Source organism: Phalaenopsis equestris, unplaced genomic scaffold, assembly GCF_001263595.1.
Source record: "Phalaenopsis equestris unplaced genomic scaffold, ASM126359v1 Scaffold235885, whole genome shotgun sequence".
Taxonomy (NCBI): domain Eukaryota; kingdom Viridiplantae; phylum Streptophyta; class Magnoliopsida; order Asparagales; family Orchidaceae; genus Phalaenopsis; species Phalaenopsis equestris.
In genome coordinates, this window is record NW_018253738.1 from 80,885 (window position 1) to 105,633 (window position 24,749).

Below are 24,749 nucleotides of genomic sequence, written 5' to 3' on the forward strand. Positions count from 1 at the left end.
TGTTGGGGGCCCGGTCGGCGGGCTTCTGAAGAATTTTGTCCTGTAGTCTCGGGAAAAACTCATCGTCACTGGGGTCGAGGGTGTCGTTGGCGGCCTAGTTTAGTTCTCCACATTTTGGTTCTTTTCGCTCCAAATTCGCTCTTTTTTGCGTCTTTTTGCTCCAATGACCCTAATTCATCATTCCTGCAACAAAACATCAAAAATATCTTTCTTTAAAGTGCAATAACATCAAAAATAGTATAAAATAGGTATGAAAATCTCAACATATTTTCTTTTGGTCAAGAAATTAAAAAAATATTAGAAAAGAGTGTAAATCCCAAAAGAAGGATTGGTCTACTAAACTTGATTCTGCATTATGGGCTTATAGAATTGCTTACAAAACTCCTATAGGAATGTCACCATATAGGCTCATTTTTGAAAATGCTTGTCATTTACCTGTTGAATTAGAACATAAAGCTTATTGGGCAATAAAAGATTTTAATAATAATATGAAAGATGCTGGAGAAAAATGATTTTTACAATTAAATGAGATTGACGAGATGAGGAATGAATCTTGTGAGAATGCAAGAATTTATAGAATTTATAGAAAGAAAATGAAAATTAGGCATAATCAAGGAATTGTGAAAAGCATTTCAAGCCTAGACAAGAAGTTCTATTATAGAATTTAAGGTTGAAAATATTTATGGGAAAACTTAAGTCTAGGTGGTCAGTACCATTTATTGTGGTAAGAGTTTATCCAAATGGAGTTGTTAATATTAAAGATCATAAGACTGAAAGGATAATTAAGGTAAATGGGCACAGATTAAAAGATTATATAAGTGGTGATAGTCCTACATTTGAGGAGATATTAATGTTGGGTCAACCTGATTAAAATAATGGATATGCGGGCTGGCAGCATTAAACTAAGCGCTTTGTAGGAGGCAACTCATAGTTATCAATGTGATTGACTTGATTGTTGATTTCCATTGTGATGAAATTTTTGTTGTAATTTGGAGTCTTACATGATTATGTTGGCACTAAGCATTATTATATTAATGGAATTGAAGATTGGAAGAAAGAAATTTGGAATTCGAGAAAGTTGGTATGGCGCTATAGCGCCACAGTTCGAGTAACTCCTTGTAACTGCCAAAATTCATGTTTCTTCTCTTTGTTTCTCTATAAATCGGCCTAGGATGGGAAGGAAAGTGTTCCTTCAACTTTTTTTTGCATTTTGGTGAGATTTGAGAGTGGAGAAATCAATTCCAACTTTAAGGACCATGGAGAAAAATGGCAATGGCAATGGGAGATTTGAAATAAGAAGATGGTGCATAAGGATGCTCAGACTTTTTTCAATGGTATTGATTTTGGACAAACTTATAAACAAACTTGGGAAGATTGAAGGGGACATCTAACAATTGTACACTCAACTTGAAAACTTGTTCCACCAATACGAGCATTTAGATTGGCAGTTGAAACTTCAATTCAACAATTTGACGTGTTCTCAAGATTATCAAGTGACAATGTTTAGCACGAACAAATTGATAGATGAGAATTTTACTTCAGATTTTCCTCATGCACCTTTCTACCATCCCTAGGATTGAAATTTTTTTGTGGGTGAATAGGAGAATGACACCTACGATCACAACTGGGTCTAAAGTGATTTCGTAGTGAGATAATTGTGTTAGTAATATGTTCTTAAGTGTAGTGTGCATATGTTGTCATTGTTAAGGTTTTTTAAACTTCTAGATGTTTTGTTTGTGTTGTATTGGCTTATATCTATGAATTTGTTCTGTCGAAAAAACTAGTTTTGTGTTGTTGTTATGTGAAGACCTTATGCGTTTGACATGATAAATTGAATATTTGAATATTAAACTTTGGATTGATGTCGAACCCAAAAATTGCTATTAAACCTGGAAAATAAGACTTGAAACATCTTAGATTTTATATTTTCTATCATGATACAAAAATTTTTAAAATTCTGGGTGCCTATGAATGGAGATATAGCGCCAACCATGCCGCTATGGTGCCGAGCCAACCCAGAGCAGGATTTAGGGGATGAACCACCTGATGACACCATTTTTTACCTTGGTTCATCTTCTTCCTCTATATTTCACATTTTTACTCCCCTATGGCTTTGGATTTATGCTTGATTTACTTGGAGGAAGGACTTTAAACTCTAAATTTCATCATCTTTGGGTAAGAACTTCATCTTTTCTTTGAAAATTTTTTATTTCGCCAGGATTTCTTCCACATTGTGGGTATGGCCAAAAATTTTAAAACTTAGTGAAAATGGTGAGAAATATATGAATGAATGATTATTTAGTTTAGAATGTGTTTGTTAGAGCCTAAAAAATCATATATTTGAGGTTTATTAGAATTTTATTTGAAATTTCTAGATTTTGTCATGGTTCCTAAGATGAAAAGAGGAAAATGAAAGTTTTTTATGGTGATAAATTTGCGAGCATGAAAGCTCAGGACCGATACAGTGATGAACGAAGTTTCATTCATCTTGGTGGCACAATTGAATACATGATTGCAGCATGAAAGTAGGAAAGTTTTAGTTGTTTCGCTGTCATCACTGTGATTTCTGTGGTTAAGAGAGTTCTACACGAATTTACTTGACTAATATAATGATTTAGTTTATGTGAGAGGGTTGTATGTGGATATAAGTTCTGCTTAGATCAATCACATTTACAAACTACATAGTGTTCCTACTTGTTTCTATTCTAAGTTTTAACCGATTGAAGAGGAATTGGACGAGATTATGCAATTTTTGACTGATGATAATGGAGTTTGGAAAATTAAGAATGGACGTGGGTAAAGTTTTATTTCTCAAAGTTAAATGTTCATTCTCGTGCCTACCATTATTTTATTTCTGCTAGGTTACTTGTTTAGCTAGGTTACTCGAGTAAGAGCCACATTGAACTACTGCATTCAGATGAACAAATCAATTGACATTGGCTCTCTAATTTACAAAAATATGCTTATTTCTTAGAGGCGAGGAACTACTGGAGGTATGGGTTATCCTGCTCTTATTACTACTATGTGTGTTGAATCTGGAGTAAAACATGAGACTTGGGAAGAAGTTTAACCATCTAATAAGCCTATCAGAAAGACTAATTTAGAGATGTATGGAAAGCATAGTGGAGTAAGATCTAGAAGTAAAGGATCTGATATTCCTTATACTTCAGCTTCAGCTTCCACTTCTAGACCTTCTACATCCGGAACTAATTCACTTAATACTCTTATGGAACAATTATTCATTCAATAAAAAGATATCTTAACAGTAGAGAATCAGCAGAAGAGTTTGGAAAGCCAACTTAGTTGTAATGTATAGTATATGCAGAGAAGAGTGGATTATGATATTGCTTATCATGAGGCATTGGAGAAATTATTAAGGGCTGACTACTTGGTAGTATTTCCTACTTTCCCCAGTAATACGCCTTATAAACTTGATGATATGTAGGAAGATATAGGCTTTGATGATGATGATGGTGGTGGTGGTGATGAAGGAGATGAGGATGTGTAGTGTTTTCTGTTTGTTTTGTTGTGTTTTATTTTTTGTTTTCATGTTTCGATTTTCTGTATTTAATTTGTTGTATATTTGCTAGAACATTTTAAATTTACCTTTGTGAAAACTGTTAAATTATGTTTATTGTACCAAACTGTTATCATGTTTTTAATGTTTATCTTTCACTTTAATATAACCGCTATAATAGTCTTTTTATTTTTAGACATGCTAATTTCACTTATCTTTATTACTTGTACTTGTATTATTCTATTATTTTTAAACTTCATAAATTTTCTTTCTGCCTTAACTAATCTGTTGAAATTAATTAAAAATTTAGAATTGGGGGAAGGGAGGAAAACCTTTTTAAAAGAACTAAACTTTATTTGTCCTTAGAGAACTTTATTTTTAAAATTTATTTTAACATAACCTGTGGTTTGTCAGGATAACCTAAGATAACTATTTTTTAAATTTTATAAATGTTATAAAAAACTTAAGCAAAAAGTTTTTTTTAATAAGGGTTAGATCTCAAGTTAAAATATTTAGTATGAGAGGATATGATTATGTTTTTACTATTTTAAGTAAAGAAAATTGTACTTTTGGAAATTTTAAGAATTTTAGAGATTTACTTAAAAAAAAAGAATTGAGACTTTATGAAAAATCTTTTTCAAAGCTAATACAATTTTGTCTAAATAAGGAAATTTATAAAGTTTTTAACTTTAAGAAGAGGATAGAGGAGTTCAAAATCATTAAAGGCTATCCAAATATAGTAATCTTCTCATGACATGAAAAAAAAGAAAGGGTTAAAAAAGATCCTAAGGAAAAAGAAATGAAAAATCAAAAGAAAGAAAAAAAAAAGAGCAAGAATGAAAAAGTGTGAGGAGAAAACTTGAGGAGATTTCTAATCAAAAATTGGCTCCACTTGAATCATCTTCAGAAAAGGAACATGATTTCATTTCTAAGTTAAGGCTTAAAGTATTAGCATACTTACTAATAATTTTTTTATGAAATTTTTTTTATTGTAATTCTTCTAAGCATTCAAAATATGACTAAATTACAATTATTCTTGAAATGATTAGAAAATCAAAACTCTTAGACTTGATTACTAGATATTCTTATACAATAGTTTTAACCTGAGTTATTAAAAAATTTTCTAAAGTTTCACTATCATATTTATAAAACAAAATCTATAAAAATCTCTAAGTTATACTCACTTCCACAAGTTATAAATTTACATAGTATAAATGAGTTACTCGAGTACAAGTAACGTTTAAGTTTGGGGGAATGATCCACCTTAAAATTGCCTTTTTTTTAATGCATATTTTATGATCATTTTATGCATAATTTTAGTGATATTGCACTTTAAAGGAACATATTTTGCATATTTTTTATTTCAAGTACATGAAATGGACATTTAGAGAAAAGGAAGGAAAAATGAGCAAAAGTTGCGCAAAATGGCATAGCATCATAGCATTATCCCCTGGTGCTATAGCGCCATAGACGCGAGCAACGGGCGTTATAGTGCCAATAACTACCCTTCTAGAAAATTCATTGAATTTTACCAAATTTTTAAGGGGTGTTTGAAGAAACCCTTGGTTATCTTCAGAGATCTACTAATATAGATAAAAAATGGACGAAATAGAGAACTTTTTGGCATCATTTAAAGTCTCACTTTAGTGTTTAAGTGTATGTTTTAGTGTATTTTGTGCTGTAAGAGTAAGAGTTTATAGATTTCTTTAAGGGGAGTAAGAGTTTATAGATTTCTTTAAGGAGACTCCAGAATTTGTGTTGGGGAGAACACATAAGGTATTTTGTATTTGTGTTTAAGTTTTTATTCCTAAGGCTTGGATTTCAATACAAATTTGGTATTTTTTATTCTCCATGAATTCTGAATAGTTCCCTTTCTTTCTCCCTGCTCTTCGGAATTAATCTTGTGGGATGAAAATGATTTAAAAATTTCTATTTAATTTTAAAATTTTTGATGACTTTCACCGACTCTTTAATGATTTTACAAATTGGTCACTTGTGAGGTTCAAATCCATTGAGAAACATAAAGACCTGAGAGAGCTATGATTTCACCCAACTAGTGGGTGTCACACTTCATTCTGGGCAGAGCCGTTGCAATCACCTAAGAGGAGTGCAAATATATAGGAGATAAGTTTTGATGTGTGTAGAATTGATGTTTCTAGGGTGACAGACTAAATTCTTTTTCAAATTTAGTTTAGAGTTTGGATTTTAAGGGTCCCTAGTAGGTTCTATAGAGAGGGCACAGTGGGTAATCTGAAGGTGAGAGGCCAGGTGAGAGGCCAGAATCTACTCATCACTACTAATCTATTCATCACTAACACACAAGCTGGTGAAAAACTCTAAATTAGCCAATGTTCTTTGCTAGAACCCGGAGGGGGTAAAGAATAGGAATGCTTTTATTTGTCACAATACATCATCATACTTTTACTCTTTCAAATCCTACATAGATTAACATCTCATTGCAAGGGGAAAGATCATTATATTTTATTCAAACTCGTTAGAATTACTTTTATTCAGCTATCAGATATAATTGTTTTTATCTGCTTTAAATTAATCTTAACTATTATTATCATTTTTGTTTCATTTAAATCTGCAAGTTAGATATAGTTTGCATTTGAGTTTAGCAAGTCATTTTAATTAGTTTAACAATCCTTGTGGGATCAATACTAGCATTTTTAAGAAAAATCTTATATTACTTGAAAAGATATATATACTTGTGTAGTACCTCTGATGCGAAGTATTATTATTTATTTTTCATATCATCGTATTTTTTCACACTAGCTGCTAAATATTAATTGGGTCAAGTTTTTGACAATATTTTGGAGATTAAAAATACAATTGTGGGTCGGGTCAATTACCCTAACAGGCAATCCATTAAATCACTTGAGTGTCATCTCCCTTGGAATGGTGAAAAATAGAAGACACTACTGAGCATCAGTGATCCACATTAGGAAAACAATTGGCTTGAATGAGGCAATGTGTTCTGTCAGATCAGTCTGACCACTATAAGAGTTCAGTGATGGTACCTTAAACTTCTTTGATTACACTTGAAATCTATACAGTCAACACATTCTCTGGTTGGTAGTGGCCTCATTATGCCCAAACTCCTATCCATCCATCTACACGGATTCAATTTTGTCTTGCCACTAGGAATCTTCTGCGCTTTTCTCGGGCCACAATGCTCTCAAACTGTTGGGCATCCATTCTTCATTTCAAGGGTTTTGCTCTTAGGGTACTTGTTCTTGAGGCTTCAACTCCCCTCTCTGAGAAAATGCTTCTGAGATTACTTATGGCATCTGACACAACATCTGGTCTCTTGAGTCTTGGATTTGTTATTGCGCAAACTCTTTTATGAACTCCATGTTTTATGTGTCTCTCGGGTGAGTTTCTTCTTCTTATTGTGCCACTCTTTTTATTGGTACTCTACGCTCATCACACCTTTCAAAACGTTGAATAAAAATTTATATGAGAGACACACCCATGGTCTAAAGCGTAAACATTAGAGACAGATGGAGAGAGAGAGAAAAGAAAGTGCACAATAATTAGCATAAGAATGATTTTTGATTACCCATTACTATAGAAATGACCCCTCAATTTATAAGCATGGGGAGTACCATGTGTAAAACTACATACTTACCACTACTTTGATTGGGGGCATTAAAGGATATTTTAGGTATTTTCATATAAATAGTCCTACAGCCCAACTACCCTATCACTCGATCATTGGATGCAAATAAATTATTGTTAGACAGGGTTTGTTCACCTATCATGTTATGTAGGGTTTGCTGATAGACTTGATGATTAACTTTGAGTATCTGATATTTTGGCGATGTCAGCTTGAATCTATTAGTTGGCTTCTGTTGGCATTCGATCGTCTGGATTTGATTCAGTTGGTTAGGCTCTAACGACCAGCTGCTTTGGTCTAGATATTGATTCCTCACCCTTAGATGGAGGACTCATGTTTTTAAGATGAGACCAGGTTATCACGCAATGAGTAAATCATCGTAATCTGATGGGTAGCTCATCTATTTGACAAAATGTCCTTTGGGGAAAAGAGTCAAGGTAAAACCTTTGGCCTTTTAATGAAGAGCCTAGGTGACTTTTTGTGAGGCTACCAAAGAGTGGAGCCTCTTAACAACTAGATAGGTATCAAACCTATTTTAAACGTCCTGAGTCAGGTAGACTTTGAATTCATAACAACAAGACTTTATCCTTGGTTAATGATGCTATTTGTTGCTACGTTGAAAAGTCTTGTGGTCAATCAACAATGGGTTGACTTTATCCTGTGATCTATCACCAATGGGCCCGCTTGACTTTATATTATCTTATCTTTTAGTATGTTAGATTTTCTCGAGATTCGTGCTAACGGATTTATGATGTCTTCAAGTTGTGTTAGTAAAATTTCTGATTTAGCCATAAGCATTTTTGGATTCACTTATTTTTTACTGATATAATAACAAATTTAAAAATAAAATTCTTACAAATTGGGAGCTTGCTCATTTATGCCTGATCCCATGAGTCATCGCATTAGAGATTATAATTAAAAAAGAAAATTACAAAAACAAATGCTTATGTTGCATGTTTCCTAAATTCGAGATTTTATTACAAAACGAAGTTATTATATACATCACCTTATTAATCCAAAAATCAAAAGAATGAGATCATGAAAAATAATAATTTCTAAATCTCCTTCTAATTAACAAGGAACCACCACTTAAACATTTCAGGAAAATAATTGAGATAAGTCCGAATTTTTATCTTGCGAATTTTATATATATACATATATATTACATGTCATCCCAGATCCTGAGAACAACCTTCCCAAAATCTAGAGTTCATTACTTTTTGAGTGATTTTCCTCCCCTTTACAATTTTAAATTAATTCAGTTTATTGCGCCAGCTGCCAGATGTCCTCCATGCTCCACATTTTCTCACACACCTCCCCGGCCCAATACCGATCAAGTTTCGCTAATCCATGCTCATGCCCCACTGGGACCTGCGAAACACTTTCCGGCCAACACACGTTTCCATTCTGCGTCCCAAAGCTACCCTTTATCCAGTCACATACCGGTTCACTAAACTCTGTCAACGTCGTGCCAATCGAGCCGGTCGCCGACGACCACGATCCGGCGCAACCGGTGCTCTCGTCCGGTTTCCAACTGTCCACAGCCAGTGGTCTGTTCCCCCCGAGTTACGGTCCCACACTCCGCCGTCGGCGACTTGCCAGAGGCTGCACGAATGCGCTCCATTAAGCGCGGCATCCATTTATAGCGCATGACGTCCTGGAACTGCTTGCTGTTTACGTCGCACTGGAGCTGCTTCGCATGCTTCTGCACCCGAGTCCTCCAGTAATTTTTTATTTCGTTGTCTGTCCTTCCCGGGAGGTGCTGCGCAATCTTCGACCACCTATGGATTTACAAAATTGTTTAGGTGCGTTCAGGGATGATGAGATAATGAGACGTGTATTCTGCAAATAAGGATATTGAAATTTCACCGGTTTCCCCAGCGCGAATGGAGCTCGAGAATGAGGTACTGTTCTTCCGGAGTGATGTTGCCTCGTCGGATGTTTGGTCGGAGATAGTTTAGCCACCGAAGTCGGCAGCTTTTTCCAGTTCTTTTGAGCCCTGTTCATGGTTTCGTTTTAGAACATGATTGTTATCGGCGAAACATATTAATGTTTAGTAAAAAGATGTCATTTTGATGTTAATTCTTTAAATGGCATGTACCTGCGCAGCGAGCAAGTGAGTTCCAGCGTCCTTCCCCGTGCATGGCGATGTATTTCATAAGCATAAGGTCTTCCTCCATAATCCATGGTCCTCTCCTCAAGTCCATCTCCTCCTCGTTTTTTAGTGTAAGAGATGTGAACGCTATTCCATGTTGGGCCATTCTGGCGGGGGTGCGCTGTTTGATTTGATCGGGATAGGACGGCTTATTTTGTGAAAAGAGAAGTTGGGGGCATACGGGGTTTATATAGGGATTGGCAAGTGGTGGAAGAACTTTAGAAGCCTCAATTGGGTACGACTCTTTTATTTATATTTTAATGACAAGATATTGGAATAGCATAAATTTCCATTTTGATGAACAGTGTGAAGGAAACTTTGACTTTTTCTAGTAATTTGTTTGGGAGAATGATTTCTATTTACTAGTACTTTTATGAAGAAAAAAAGGCTTTTTTTTTTTTGGACTAACGTATGTAATATACAGAAAATTGGGTAAATATCATTTTTTTTTTGGTCGGAACAGCATCTTTAAATGCGTGTAAATAAATATATCTGTAGAATCATATCCCTTTTAAAATATAAAGGCTAACATCCTCTTTTAGCTCCACTATTAACATTCTTATACTTATTAAGGTTTCGTCGCACACCAGCAGAGGCTTCTTCCAACATTAAGATAATAGTATCGTGCAACAGTTTCGATGATGTTAAATTGGGTTTCGAAGTCTATGAGTAAATAGTTTAATATTTATATCTTAGTCATATATTTGAAAAGAATCTTAAATTAATTCTATTGGTTTAATTCTATTGGTTTCTTTAATAAAAAATATTATAATTAATTCTGTAAGTTAAACTGCATCAAAAAGACTCCTCGGTACACAATTAATAAACAAAAGTATGATTGATCCTTATATATTGGTTGAGAAAAGATTATGTTATAATATCAGATTGGAATTAGTACTGCATGCATGCCTCTTTTTTTTCCCCTCATTTTAACACTTTCTCGACCACAATATTTTCTCTTCCCCACTTGATTATAGATAGAGTGAAAAATTGCTATTTATCGATTTTATGTCTGGCATAATCGTCTAAAAATTCCCTAATCTTTTAATCCTTCATCTAGCTTGATTATTATGTGACAAATCACATTGAGAGATATGAGGGCGAGTTTAGAATCTGGATATCCTACAGAAAAAAATCTAAAAGCAATAGGAAAGCCGACGACTATAAGCTGGTTGAAAATTTTGAACAATTTGCTGACGGCATAAAAATGCTACGTATTGCAAGTCAATTCACACGGTTTTCGGACTAAATTATTTGTAGATTTCTCGTTAAAGACATTTCCAACGGGCTATGAGACTTGACCAACGGCTAATTCTGTCGGTTCATGCGGACTCATAAACTGACGGTCCAATGTCGTTGGAACTGGAATGTTGATTTTTCTTAACTTATAACTGACAAACATTCTATATTAACCGACGCACTAACCTGTCGATTATTAAATTATAATTATCAACGCCACGGAAATACCCTATTACATTGAACTGAAGCCAAAATCTCTCATTTCCATTCTTTCCTACCTACACCTTTGATTAACATAGTTGATTTGGATTGCATTCGTTGCACGGTTCAACATTTCTTAAGTTTTTTGTTTAAAATCAAAGTTCATGTCGATTGCAAATTTCATCTATAATTTTATTTAATTCCATTTGTTAGTTTTTATGCATTTGGAGTTTTTCTATTTTGTCGAAAAATGATTTTTTAATTCGTATTTTTATTTTTCCTGTTGTATATTTACATATGTACCGATGAACTCTTATGCATCTATCTAAACCTAAAACTAGCGGTTTTTATATACATACAGCTTTTATATATAAGAATTGTGTGCTATGCACGTAAATGCCCTATAAATTTTAAAAAGATGGTATTTTTGATTTTATATGAACGATATTGGTGGTATAAATGTAGAAGTCAAAGATTAGGTGTTATATATGAAAATATATAGGAATTGAGGAATATGTACGTAAATGCAAGAACAAGAACATGAACAAGAGCAATCCTTTATCCCACTAAGTGGTGTCGGCTACATGAAACATTTTTCTCTATTGTGTCCTGTTAAGTGGCAAATTTCATATAATTCTAATAGATTAAGATCATTTTTAATTATTCAATATGCACAATACTTTTTAGGTCCCACTCTGCCTTTCTTAACATAATTCGAATCTAAAACATCTACTTTTCTACCGGATCATCAGATGATCAACGTTTAATGTGACCAAGTCATCTAAGACGACTCTCTAAAATCTCGTTGGTCATTGAAACTACACAAATCCTTTCACAGATATATTCATTTTGCATTTTATCCCTAAATGTCAAGCCACTCATCCACCTAAAGCATGCTCATCCCTACAATATTTAACTTTGTTTTTCTTATTCTAATTTAATGGTTGACATCCTGCTCCATATAACATTTCCTTTCTCACCACGATCTTGTAAAACTTTCCTTTAAGTCAAAGTAGTACGTTTCTATCACACAATATGCCCAATGCATTCCTTCGCTTCAACCAAACAAAATTGAGTTCTACTAATAACATCCACATTTATATTACCATCACTTTGAATAATAGACTCGAGATATCTAAAATGTTCACACCTTTTCATGATTTAATCTCTCATAGTTACAATTCGACCACTAGATCGAGCTATTATTACTACTAAAATTACATTCTATATATTTAGCTTTAGTTCTACTCAAACGAAGGCCTTTACACTCTAATGTAGACCTCCATAATTCAAGTTTATTCTAAACTCTTTCTCTAGTTTTACCCACAAGAATGATACCATCAGCGAAAAGCACACACCATGGTGCATCCTCCTGTAAATGTCTAGTAAGAGCTTCAAATACTAAAGCAAAAAGATATGGGTTTAAAGTTGATCCTTGATGTAATATAATTGAAATAGGAAAAAATTGGGTCAATTCTCCTTCTGTTTGAACACAAGTAACAACTCTGGTATATTTAATGACTTGAATATAAGTCATATCAATACCTTTCTTCTCAGAAACTGTTGAAAGTACTTCTCTTGAAACATTAATGTAAGCATTTTCTAAATCCATAAATATCATATGTAGATCCTCCTTACTCTCTCTGTAATTCTCTATCAAACCTCTTGATAAATTTATAACTTCCGTAAGAGATCCTCCTTACTATCTCTTGATTAAGAGAAATCTTTGTATGACGTCTTAACCATTGAGGCATTTTGTATTGAAGATTTGTGACTTTCTTGGTTAACTAAACTCTTTAATATTGTTTTAAGAATTTAAAAAGATGCTCGAGGAGAAAAGGAAGAATATTTTGGTCTCTATTCTTAAGAATAAATGGGATGCACAAGAGTGAGCAAAAGTATGCATGTAAATGCCCCAAAGACAACATAACGGAGTAAATTATAAGAAAGATTTTAACTAAACCCTTTAAAATAATAAATTTAGCTTTAAAATTAAAACTATGTAGCTTCAAATTGGTGGTTGCATGTGGTCAAAGGGAAGAGTTGCAACAAATTCAAAAGATTCGGTACTGAAAAGTAGCATGTTTTTAAATTTCCTCTTCTACCTTAATATAGAAATTTTTTGCTACCCATTATTTTTGCTATAAGACTCAAACTTAAAATCTTTGACAATCACAAAAGTGAATAGAAAATAGAAAAGAAATTGTTAATAACCTTAAACAGTTTTGTGAGCGTACCATGGCCTGTTGGTAGGGCAGCCTCTCTGAAGGTCGTATGTCCCCTCAAGTCACGAGTTCGAGTCACCCCGTGTGTAGTGTGGTACTCAAATATTTAGCACACCTAGGGATGACCGATGCTCGTCTAATAGCCTTTGGACATTCCTTTCAAAAAAAAAAGGAAAAAAAAGGCAATAAGCTTATGGATGATTATTAATAATGTTAAAGGCATAGCTAAGATGCTTGAACGAGAAAAAGAAGGAACTTCTTTCCATTAGTGTCTATGCCCATTTATTATTTGCATGACACACAATTGCCTATTCTGCGTGCCACACATGTAAGGCTCAATTTGTTTCATAAATTTTTTTTTCTTAGGCTGAATGGTAACACCTAAATGTTATACACACATTTATGTTTAATTGATCTATGTTTATTGTACTTTATGATGTGTTCATTTTTTGTGATGGATCGGGTTATCTATGGATATTCGTACATCAAAATTGTGATTGTAAATTAGATTTTATCCAGGTTAAAAGAAATCACTGAAGAGTTTTTGAACGAAGTAGAAGCCTTCATGACAGTGGCATCTAATCTTCATCTAAAGGTAGATTTTAGTGTCTATGTTTGAAACACCGAAATACCACACACTTAACGTCAGACAAAGTCAGATATTTATATCATCAGAGATTTCAATTTGATTATTACATTTCAACCTGATTATTAGACTTTGACTTCACATGACGATGTTGACCCCACAATATATCGCTCTGTTCCTTTGATGAGCTATGATCCACAACTTGAATTTCAATCAAGTCGATTTAAAGAAATGATCTTTGATGAGAAAATACATTATTATTTGTGTTAAGTGGAGAAAGAGTAACCAAACCACGAAGCTCAGGAGGTTATGGTTTACTGAATGCAACTCAAAGGCCATTGTGGGATGGTTGAACATTTCATTTTAAGTTAGTTATCTATAGCTCTCGGACTACTGGAAATTAAAAACGAGTTTAATATGCCACGAGAGTGCTTCAATCAATTGGTAGGATTATTGAAAGAGACAAATCAACATGAAAGTTTAGTTCTAGAAGACTTGTAGAGGAAAAAAAAAGGTTGGTATCCAGGTTAAGGCTGAGAGCAGAGAGTGAAAATGGATGTATGTTATTTTACAAGTCTAGTGCAATAGAGATTTAGTGTAGATTTTATCAATCTCATAGATTTATATCTTAGAACAGAAAAACTTAAGAGATAGAAGAAAGTTCTATACATGTGATTTTTTTATATGTCACTTATTCCACATCTTAAGAGACATTTGCTTATATGTGTATTGCTTCATATATGAAATGACATCATAGCAGATCGGGGGAAATTAACTCAAAGAGTCATGCTAGAGTCCACCGTAGATCTCGAAAGGCTTCTATCAAAATGATTGAATATGACATTCGAAGAATAATATACGATCGCAAAAGATAGAAATCTTATCTTAGAATGGATCTAATTATTTGGATGAGAAAATTCTTTAGGATTTATGGATCTACAGAACAAAGTCTATTTTAATTCTGGGGTCTGGGATCCCTATGAGGGGGCTCCCTCATAGATATTTACATCTCAAGAATTACTCATGAGAAAGCTCTCAATTAAAACTATGTCTTATATCTTTCTATTCAATAATGAAACATTTATCAAATGAACAAAATTTAAAGACTTTAATGAAATGGATAAGAGTGGACATAGCTTAACTTCACTTGAATTCTAATATGGTTTACCCTTAAGGTTGATTCCAATAGCTTGAATAAATGAATCAAGTTTGAGAAATCATTTAGATTGGATTGGATTTAGAGTTGGGTTTTGAACATGTATGAGTCAAAGTTAAATTAGATTTGAGATTTTAATAATTTAGATTTGGTTAGGATTGAATTGGGTTTGGATTAGGGTTGAATTGAGTTGGAAGTAAATTTGGTTTTAAGAGAGATGGATTAGATTAACTGAGTTGAGTTTAATTCGATTAAGATAAATTAATTTAAGAGATATCATAGTCTTAAGGTATGAAAAGGGGCAATATTTATAGATAGAGGTGAAGCCCTAACTTAAATACCTCTAAATAGGAAATTTTAGTTGTCCTAACCTAAATTTGAGAATAACAAACCCGATCAAGATTCAAATGACTTTCCATCATCCCGGGTACATTTGTAGCCTCAAAATATTTACCACTAGAATATGAATATATACATTTTTTAAATTAAGATTGCTTTTAGCATAAAACATATCATTTAATTTTAAATAATCTAGATAATTTCTTCTCTATGTGAATCTATTCAAAAATACTCTAATTGCCTTGAAGTTAGATGAAAAAATTTTGACTAAAGAATATGATAGCTAATTTTTATAAATTTAGAACACTAGATTCAAACATCTTTCAACATTCATTTGTACCTTATCATTTTTAATTAATTTCAAGATGCAAAAAAAATTGTTGTGCTCGTAGTTGAAAGCTTGAAGCACTTATGAAGTTGTATTTCTTTTGACATGGTGAGAGCAATTGCCTTTCAAAAGTTTTTTAAATTATCTTTTAGGTTTAGTGCACATATTTTTATTACTAATAAATTCAATTAATACTTCCAGAGCATTAGATTATTGGCAATATGTATTTATATCACATTAAAAGTGATGATTAAAAAAATGTTCAGCATAGAGGATACCTTGATGAAGCTGTTCATCTCATCTTTTCTTAATAATATTGCTATATGGCTTATATAATTTCTTTAATTGTCTTCTTTGCTTTATACATGTCATCATAAACATTGATAAGGGATAGTTTTTCATTTGAATCAATAACTCAAAAAAAAAATATTAATATCCTTGATACTTTTGAAATGATGAAGAAAACATTCCAGAATTTAAAGAAGAAAAAAGAAATTACTTTTTTTATAGTGGTTTTTTGACAATATTCAGTCATCATAATACTTACTAATAGCAATTGCTTATCAATATGTTTAAATCCATACACAATTTTCAGTATTAAATTTGTAGAAAAACAAATGGATCTCAGACAAACTATTTCATTCCACCAATGTCATTTTTATAACCAAGATAATATAAAAATCTAATTATAAATAAATACTATTATCATGTATACAACTTTAGCAAGTTCTGCCACATGAGGCATGCTACCTAAATTTTTCAAAATTAAATTTATGAAATGTGTATCATAAAGAGACCAAAAATAGTAGTATATTTTTCATGTAATAACACTGCTGCCTTTTTAAAATTTGTTGCATTATCCGTCATAAGTTGAACAATATTCTATGGACCAATCCACTAAATGAATTCAACAAATAAAGAACATATAGTTGCATCCCTTCTGATGTCATAAGCATCAACAAACCTTAAAAAAGTTACTCCTAGACAATAACAAAGAAGTTTATTAATATTCTATTTATAGCATCTATCCTCACGTCAATCAACAAAGTATATCATGTTTCTTTCCAACAACATCTATAAGACTCCATAAGAAGCTTACATTTCTCTAGACAATCTCTTAACAAATTAACTTTCATTTGTGATATGAAGGTAGATGATAATCAAGACAAATTGTATATATTGCATCAATTATGTTTTGAGGTAAGGAAATTAAAAGCATCGAGCATAATGCAACTATAGAAAAATCACCTGGCAATTATTAGGACTGCATGAGGGATGCCTCACACGAATACATACAAGATTGGGATATAGTTTTTCGGGAATGTTGCTAGTATAATAAGGATATTAATTTTTTTAATTTTATATACAAAAAATTTGGAAAAAAGAAATCTAGTCCTTAGATCATATCATGTTAACCAAAGAAGGAACTCAACACTTCTAAGAAACTAGGAACAAATCTCAAATTGACAATCAAATCGCAAGTTTGAGGTGGTAAAAGCTGATTAAATGAATGAGGCATTTTCGGTACAAACCAAGCCAAACTTACAGCCAATTCACGATCAAACTAGTCAAACAAGACAGTCTAATTTTTAGAACTAAGGTTATTCCATTTTTTCACTTTGGTAACATGCAAAACTTCTCTTCGCTGAAAAAAAGTCTATTTTTAATTTCTTTATTGTATTTAAGTTTTTTTTTTTTTGCATTTATTTTTTTTACACATTGTTATCCTCTCCACCACTTTTCCTTATGATTATAAGGAGTTGTTATCTTAGATCCCACACTCCTAATAATAAGTTGTTTAAAAAATATTAAAGCTTCATAAAATTTCCTAATCATAGCCAACCATACTTTTTTCAACTCTACACCAAAATAGCCACACACTCACCACCAATAACTTCTAAATCCTTTTCTTAGCATCCCCAGCTATCCAAAGAAAGTTCACGCACGTCATATTTCCCAACCTAGACCCATTTTTTCCACACAAAATCAATAACTCAATAAGCTTGAACACATTTCTTTCACACAAAATCAATAAGCTCTACAAAGTTATTATTATCATCAAGGTGTCTTGTGTTATCATCGAAAATAATCTATAGCTGCATGGAGTTGACAATCTAGTCCTTAGGATTTTAAATTTTTTAATTTTAAAAATAATATCCTTACCATATAAAAAGGATATTAAGTTTTTAAATTTTATATACAACAAATTTGGAAAAAAAAGAAATCTAGTCCTTAGATCATATGCAGTTAACCAAAGAAGGAACTCAAAAACTTCTTAGAAACTAGCAACAATTCTCAAATTGACAATCAAATCGCAAGTTTGAGGTGGTTTGAGTTGATTAAATAAATGCGGCATTTTCAGTATGAACCAAGCCCAACTTACGGCAAATTCACGATCAAATCAGTCGAACAAGTCAGTCTGATTTTCAGAACCAAGGTTATTCCATTTTTCTACTTTGGTAACATGCAACACTCCTCTTTGCTGAAAAAAAAAGTATATTTTTAATTTCTTTATTGTGTATAAGTTTTTTTTTTGCATTTATTTTTATTACACATTGTTATCCTCTCCACCACATTTCCCTATGATTATAAGGAGTTGTTATCTTAGATCCCACACTCCTAATAATAAGTTGTTTAAAAAATATATAAGCTTCATAAAATTGTCCAATCATATCCAACCATACTTTATTTTGCTAGATACCAAAATATCCACACAATCACCACCAATAACTTCTAAACCCTTTTCCTAGCATTCCCAGCTATCCAAGGAAAATTCACATACGTCATATTTCCCACCTTAGACCCATTTCTTTCACACAAAATCAATAAGCTCTACAAAGTTATTATTATCATCCAGGTGTCTTGTGTTACCATCTAAAATAATCTACAACTGCATGGAAGCATAATGCATTAATGGACGGCATAGGAAACCAAGAAAATATAGCTCTAAGGTGCAATAATTACAAAATTTATGTGTTTATTGAGTCTAATGAATCACATGAAATGTGAATGATTAATATTTTATTAGAATTTCAGAAATTGCATAAAAATCCCCACCCAATGTAGCAAATATTGCATTCACTCCACTATTAACTGATAAATTCACACAGAATAATTAACCTACACAAGAGAAAAGTGTAGCATAACCAGGCTTGGACTTTGTAGGTTTGATAGCTTCACATTTGTATGTAAACATGCTAAGAAAAGGCGATAATGTAATTGTATTGATGTAATATAACGTTAAAACTTACCAGTAATCTCTGCAGGAACAAGAGCCATCCTTGAAATGATGAAATCTGTTAGAATCTCTTAGGACAATCTCTCGTTCCATAATTTTTGATATCAATTTGATTGCAATGTGACAATCACCACAAATCCGCAAATTCTTCATGATATAAATTGGCATTCCCTTAGGAACCTTCAAAATGCCAAACGCTACTGCTTGTCTTTCACTATGATAACGTAAACTATGTCTTTTTTGCTCCTCATCAACATCATGAAGAACATAGCTAAAATCAGGGTGGTAGCCTGACTCCATCAATAAGCTATCCAATCTCTCCAGCAAGCTAATAATAATTTGCTTCTCAGGATGAGCTATTAAGTCTCCACCGGTGAACATGTGCACAATCTTGTCGACTTCAAGCCAACTACAACCAGGAGACTTGCTGACATTTCTTAAGCTCATAGCCTTCCTTAATTTAGCAACGTCCTCCCACCTCCGACTAGAAGCGTAGATATTGGACAACAAAATGTAAGGGCCTGAATTCCAAGCCTCAAGCTGCAAAAGCTTCTTCGCAGCAATTTCGGCAATTTCTAGATTTTTATGAATCCTACAAGCTCCTAGTAGGGCCCCCCATACAACAGCATCAGCTTCAACATGCATATTATTAACCAATTCCATTGCTTCATCAACTTGGCCAGCTCGACCAAGCATGTCTACCATACAAGCATAATGCTCAGCCGTAGGTCTAACCAAGGAATTCAAACTCATGGACTTGAAAATCTCCCTCCCTTCTTTGACCATTCCAGAATAACTACAAGCTTGAAGAACGCCTATGTAGGTAATCTCATCAGGTATCATGCCCATCAAGCACATATCATTGAAAACTTGTAGAGTTTCCTCTCCCAGTCCATGTTGTGCATAGCCTGCTATCATGGAATTCCACACGCCAGTGTCCTTTTTTTCAAAACTATCAAAAATTATCTTAGCCTTGGCAAGGTCACCGCACTTGACATAAACTGTGATAAGAGCCGAAACAGTGAACACGTCACTGTCAAAATGTGTTCTAATCATTTTTGCATGAACCTGCTTGCCATGGAGAATAACCGCTAGGCCAGCACAAACAGCAAGTACACTGATGATTGAAGGATAATTTGGGGGCACATTGGCCAATTGCATCGAGCGAAACACATCAAATGCTTCCAATTGGAAAGCATTTTGCTCGTATACTTTCACCATTGAGCTCCATGTCCCATCATCTTTTTCTAAAATTTGATCAAAAACATCTCTTGCTTCAGTTACCATTCCACATTGCCCGAGTCCAATAATCATGGCATTGCAAGCAATCACAGGCTTTTCTTCCATCCGATAGAATAAATCAATGGCCTCCTCAATCTGCCCTGCTTGGGTGTACCCAGTAAGCATGGCAGTCCATGTCACCTCATTCTTCACCGGCATCACTTCAAAAAGCTTCCTTGCGAGTTCAAGTTGTAGATTATGGGCATACCCAGAGATCATCGCAGTCCAGGCTATCACATTCCGACGAGGCATATTATCAAAGATTTCTCTAGCCTCGGTAGTTCTGCCTACCTGACAAAATCCTGAAACCATGCTGGTCCTGGCAACCACATCCTTCTCAGGCATCTGAGCGAATAGTTGACAGGCATCGTCAATGCGACCATCTTTAATAAGCCCGCCAAGCATGACAGTCCATGAGATGACATTCTTCTCAGGCATGCGGCAGAAGAGGGCTTCGGCCTCATTAATAGCGCCAGCCTGGATGTACCCGCGGAGCATGGAGGTCCAGGAGACGACGTTTCGGTCAGGCATGGAGTTGAAGACTGCATAGGCATCAGCAAAATGGCCTAACTTGATGTAGCCAGAGATCATGGCGTTGTAGGATGCGGTATTTCGCTTAGGCATCCGCTCAAAAAGATTGCGGGCATTTTGAGGCTGCCATTTTATGAAGTAAGCGGAGATGAGAGAGTTCCACGAGACAATAGTCCGCTCTGGCATTTCATCGAAAACTTTGCGTGCGGCATCTATCTGGCCTTGGCGGCTAAGACGAGCGATGCGGGAATTAGATGCAATGATGGCGGCGGAGTTTGAGGGAGAGAGGCGGATGGGCACAAACCGCATCCTTGCACTCTCTCTCGCTCGCTCGATAGAAGAAGTGATCGGGGCTATCATCAATTTCACATATCGGATCTCTGTTTACTTGTAACTAAGCAAGGATTCCTTCTCAGAGAAACCACCAACCGGCCGATTTGTTAATCGCCGCAACGAAATTAAGGCCATAAAACCCCTTGAAAAGGAACAACAGGCACAGCTTCAAAAACACTTTCGATAGGTCAGTGGTTAACTTCCAGTTTCCAATATCCGACCGTTGCACTTGTCCCAAACTTTGATGACGAAATATATGAATTTCACTAATAAAAATCATAAAAATGCATTCTCTCTATATCATATATCATAAATTCCTGAAGTATTTTTATATCTTTATTTTTGTTTTCTACATCCTACTTTACATTGTCAATGTTGAACAAAATACATTTCAATTTTTAAAAGTCAGTAATAATGATTTTTTTAAGTGATATAATTTTTTTTTTCATTTTATAAATATGCAACTTTAAATTTAAGCTTTAGATATTAGTACATAAGAATTATGTCATAGGTATGTAAATGCCCCATGTAAATTTTAAGAAAAATATTTTGTTAAAATCTTACAAATAAAAACATTATGAGATTTATATTATGATAATAAAATGTTTTATAGAAGCTGTAAATAATGCAACGATTATAATTATAAGAAAAAATAAATAATGTTAAATTCATAAATGTTAGAATCGTAAAAACTCACCATATCTAGACTACAACAAAGAGCTTACAAATAAAATATTAAATAATCATGTGTTCAGATATATATGGTCATATGAATGTAGTTTGAAGAAATCATACATATATAACCACTTTGTTATGCTTGTAAATAAAACAAGCATAATGTCAATTATAACCTTTATTATATTACTTTTCTAAACATATATGATACATGTAAAATAAAGTCTAAGAGCAAGAGCTTGTAGAGATTAAAGAAGTCCAATTTTGTGAGATTAAACAAAAACTTCAGCCTTTATCCAACCACATATATACCACCGTGTCACTTGGTATTCCACTACAAATAACACAACTTGTTCTCTTTCACAATTCCTGGAAATTCCAACACCAACAAGCTTCCATCTTGAGCAAGCAATGTCCAAACACATAATTATTAAGGACATAGGAATGCACTCTTTATTGTAAAGATAAAACACTAAGCCAAAGTCCTCTTAATATTGTTGAAAATTCGATTATTATCTCCTACTAATTAATGTACGAATAATCTCTACTAATAATCTTGAGATTTATAGTAATGAAATTTTCATGCAAACTTGTAAAAATCAGAGCATTATCAAAGAGGAAGCCATGGAATAAAATTGACATCATGAGTGCAACAAGTTTTTCAATATATATTAAGAAAAACTTAATGAACTCGTGATGCCAGCTTTATTTTATGGCCTCCATTTAATTAATGATATTATTTCTATGAAGTTGGAAGACCTTTTCATTGTATGTATCTCAATCTTATCAGCAAAGAATTTTTGTACATTAACTATAAGGGGATAACAACAAATGTTCACCAGAAATTAAGAGGACTTTGGTTTAGTATTTTATTTTTATATTAGACAGTGCATTCCACTATATATGTGTCTATATATATATATATATATATATATGTATGTATATATATATATATATATATATATATATATATAAAATAAGAAAATACAAAAAACCTCACAAAAAATGCTTAAAATTACTAGTCAACAAGTTGCAAAAAAACTAGTAAAATTTATTGAAATAACATTTATATATAAAAAATATATGATAAATATATTTTCAGTTATACATATATCAATTACTACTAAAGAAAAAATCTTAGTCCAAAAAGTTGCTTGCCGATGGATTTTCGATCGCAGTAAAAACTTCGTCAAAGATATATCTTTCAACAAACTAAAAAAACAAAAGTTGTGAGATAATTTTTTTTATTAAGCCTTACGAAGGGCCTTACAAATGCGAGATTTTAGCCCAAAAAAGGTTTGTAATTTTTTTTTTCAAATAATAACGAAAAAGGGGTGGGCCCTTCATCCTTATTCATTTCTAGTGCTCTGGCTTCTAATATATATGACATATAATATTATAATCTATAGCAAAACAAAAATATTTTCTTCATGTAAAAGTGGACCAATACCCATAAAGCCGCAGAAACATAGAACTATATCATAAATAAAATCATAAGAGATATGATTATGACATAACATTTCATATACACTTTTAATAAATTATAACAATTCATTACATATCAATTAATTCTAATGACATAATGACTATTATTTTAATAGCATCATCACAACTCATTGATAATCCTTTTCTTTCTTATTTGTTCCCCTCCTTTATTATTGGCTCTATTTTTTCTAATTTTGGTGCCTCAACTTTCCATCTTAGCTATAAGGAGAGTAATTTAAACAATTATCCAAGCTTCTATATATCTTATAAATATAACCAACCACATGCTTAACAACAAATAAATTTTCTTCATGTAGAAGTGGACCAATACCCTTAAAGCCGCAGAAACATAGAACTATATCATAAATAAAATCATAAGAAATATGATTATGACATAACATTCCATATTCACGTTTAATAAATTTTAGCAATTCGTTACGATTAAATTAATTCTAATGAGATAATGACTATTATTTTAATAACATCATTACAACTCATTAATAATCCTTTTTTTCCTTCTTTGTTCTCCTCCTTTATTATTGGCTGCATTTTTTTTCTAGATTTGTTGCCTCAACTTTCCATCTTAGCTTATAGGAGAATAATTTAAATAATTATCCAAGCTTCTATATATCTTATAAATATAATCAGCCACATGCTTAACAACGAATAAATTTTCTCAAGTTGATCAATAAAATAGAAATGTCACACATCATATGCCTTATATTTTGTGCAAATAGCCCATACATTAAATTTTCTTATTTCTTCATTCTACTTGCTTCTATATATCAAACTTAAATTACTCAAAATGCCAACCCATTGACCCTTTCCTTACAAATGCCTAACTCTTCATACCAATAATTAATATGTGAGCTACTATTTGTATGTATGTATGTATGTATGTATCTATATATATATATATATATATATATCAACAACCAATGCCACGACAATCAAAAGCATAATTTTTCTTTGCTTGCTTCCTCTTACAAAGATACTCTAGATTATCCCACGCTCAACAAAACTTTGCTTATATCTATTCTCTGATCCATAAGGGCCTCTCAAAAGTTATAAACATTAATACATATATCAATGCCACCAAAATCAAAGGCATACGTTTTCCTTGCTCGCTTCCTCTTACAAATATACTTCAGATTAGCCTATGCTTAACAAAACTCTGCCTATATCTATTCTCTAATCCATAAGGGCCTCTCAAAAAATACAGACACATATCATGTAAATGAGTCAAGCTGTGTTGCCAAAAATTTATTCTTTAACTTGATGTAGAGGCATCAAAAATAAATATTCCTACAAAATTAAATGGGGGTTTTCTCAATAATATTGTAAATGATTATATTAAAAAAATAAAAAAGTAATAACAATTACCTTAAACTCTCTAAACCAAATTTCTCAGACATCAAGCGGAATCTCCTATGATGAAGATAAGGAAGCACAAACTTGCTCCTTATTACGTCTTTTTCATGCACAAACTATTTGGAGAAATTAAGACTATATAATATAGTTCATATAGTGTAATTTACAAAAAATAATTTTTGAAAGGTTACATGCCACTTTTATGCTCCAAATACATGTGTAGATGAAGAGATTAACTCCAATTAAATTTCTAGGATTAATAAATGTTGATGGATTGACGCAATATGGGTAGGGTACAATTGTTAGTGCAGGGTAGTGTTGGTTTATTTTTTAAATATGACCGTACAAATCTTGAATATTTAATTATTTAAAAATAAAAATTTGGCATCAAAATTAATATACCACATCGAAAGATAAAAACAACACTTTATGATGGATTCAATTATTTAAACAAATGGATTTTTGAA

The 24,749-nt window shown here is 32.8% G+C and overlaps 2 protein-coding genes across 2 annotated transcripts; both read right to left on the reverse strand.

The window, feature by feature from the left end:
* Window positions 1-8,264: 8,264 nt before the first annotated feature.
* On the reverse strand, window positions 8,265-13,048 carry LOC110039233 (transcription factor MYB78-like). The gene is made up of 4 exons (XM_020744231.1): window positions 12,972-13,048; window positions 9,241-9,415; window positions 9,009-9,138; window positions 8,265-8,920 (listed from the first exon to the last, which is right to left on the reverse strand). The coding sequence occupies exons 1-4, from the start codon at window positions 12,972-12,974 to the stop codon at window positions 8,590-8,592; spliced, it is 639 nt and encodes a 212-aa protein (XP_020599890.1). The 5' UTR covers window positions 12,975-13,048; the 3' UTR covers window positions 8,265-8,589.
* LOC110039232 (pentatricopeptide repeat-containing protein At1g56690, mitochondrial-like) lies at window positions 13,040-20,980 on the reverse strand. Its single transcript, XM_020744230.1, has 2 exons — window positions 18,620-20,980; window positions 13,040-13,115 (listed from the first exon to the last, which is right to left on the reverse strand). The coding sequence occupies exons 1-2, from the start codon at window positions 20,776-20,778 to the stop codon at window positions 13,058-13,060; spliced, it is 2,217 nt and encodes a 738-aa protein (XP_020599889.1). The 5' UTR covers window positions 20,779-20,980; the 3' UTR covers window positions 13,040-13,057.
* Between the last annotated feature and the right edge of the window lie 3,769 nt (window positions 20,981-24,749).

Bases quoted from the DNA above. Each gene is read 5' to 3' on its own strand.
- LOC110039233 (XM_020744231.1), bottom strand. The intron at 9,139-9,240 runs GTACATGCCATT...AACCATGAACAG, and splicing joins CTCACTTGCTCGCTGCGCAG to GGCTCAAAAGAACTGGAAAA. The intron at 8,921-9,008 runs GTGAAATTTCAA...GTAAATCCATAG, and splicing joins CATTCGCGCTGGGGAAACCG to GTGGTCGAAGATTGCGCAGC.
- LOC110039232 (XM_020744230.1), bottom strand. From the start codon at position 20,778: ATGATAGCCCCGATCACTTCTTCTATCGAGCGAGCGAGAGAGAGTGCA. The intron at 13,116-18,619 runs GTAAGTTTTAAC...TTTTTTTGAAAG, and splicing joins TGTTCCTGCAGAGATTACTG to GAATGTCCAAAGGCTATTAG.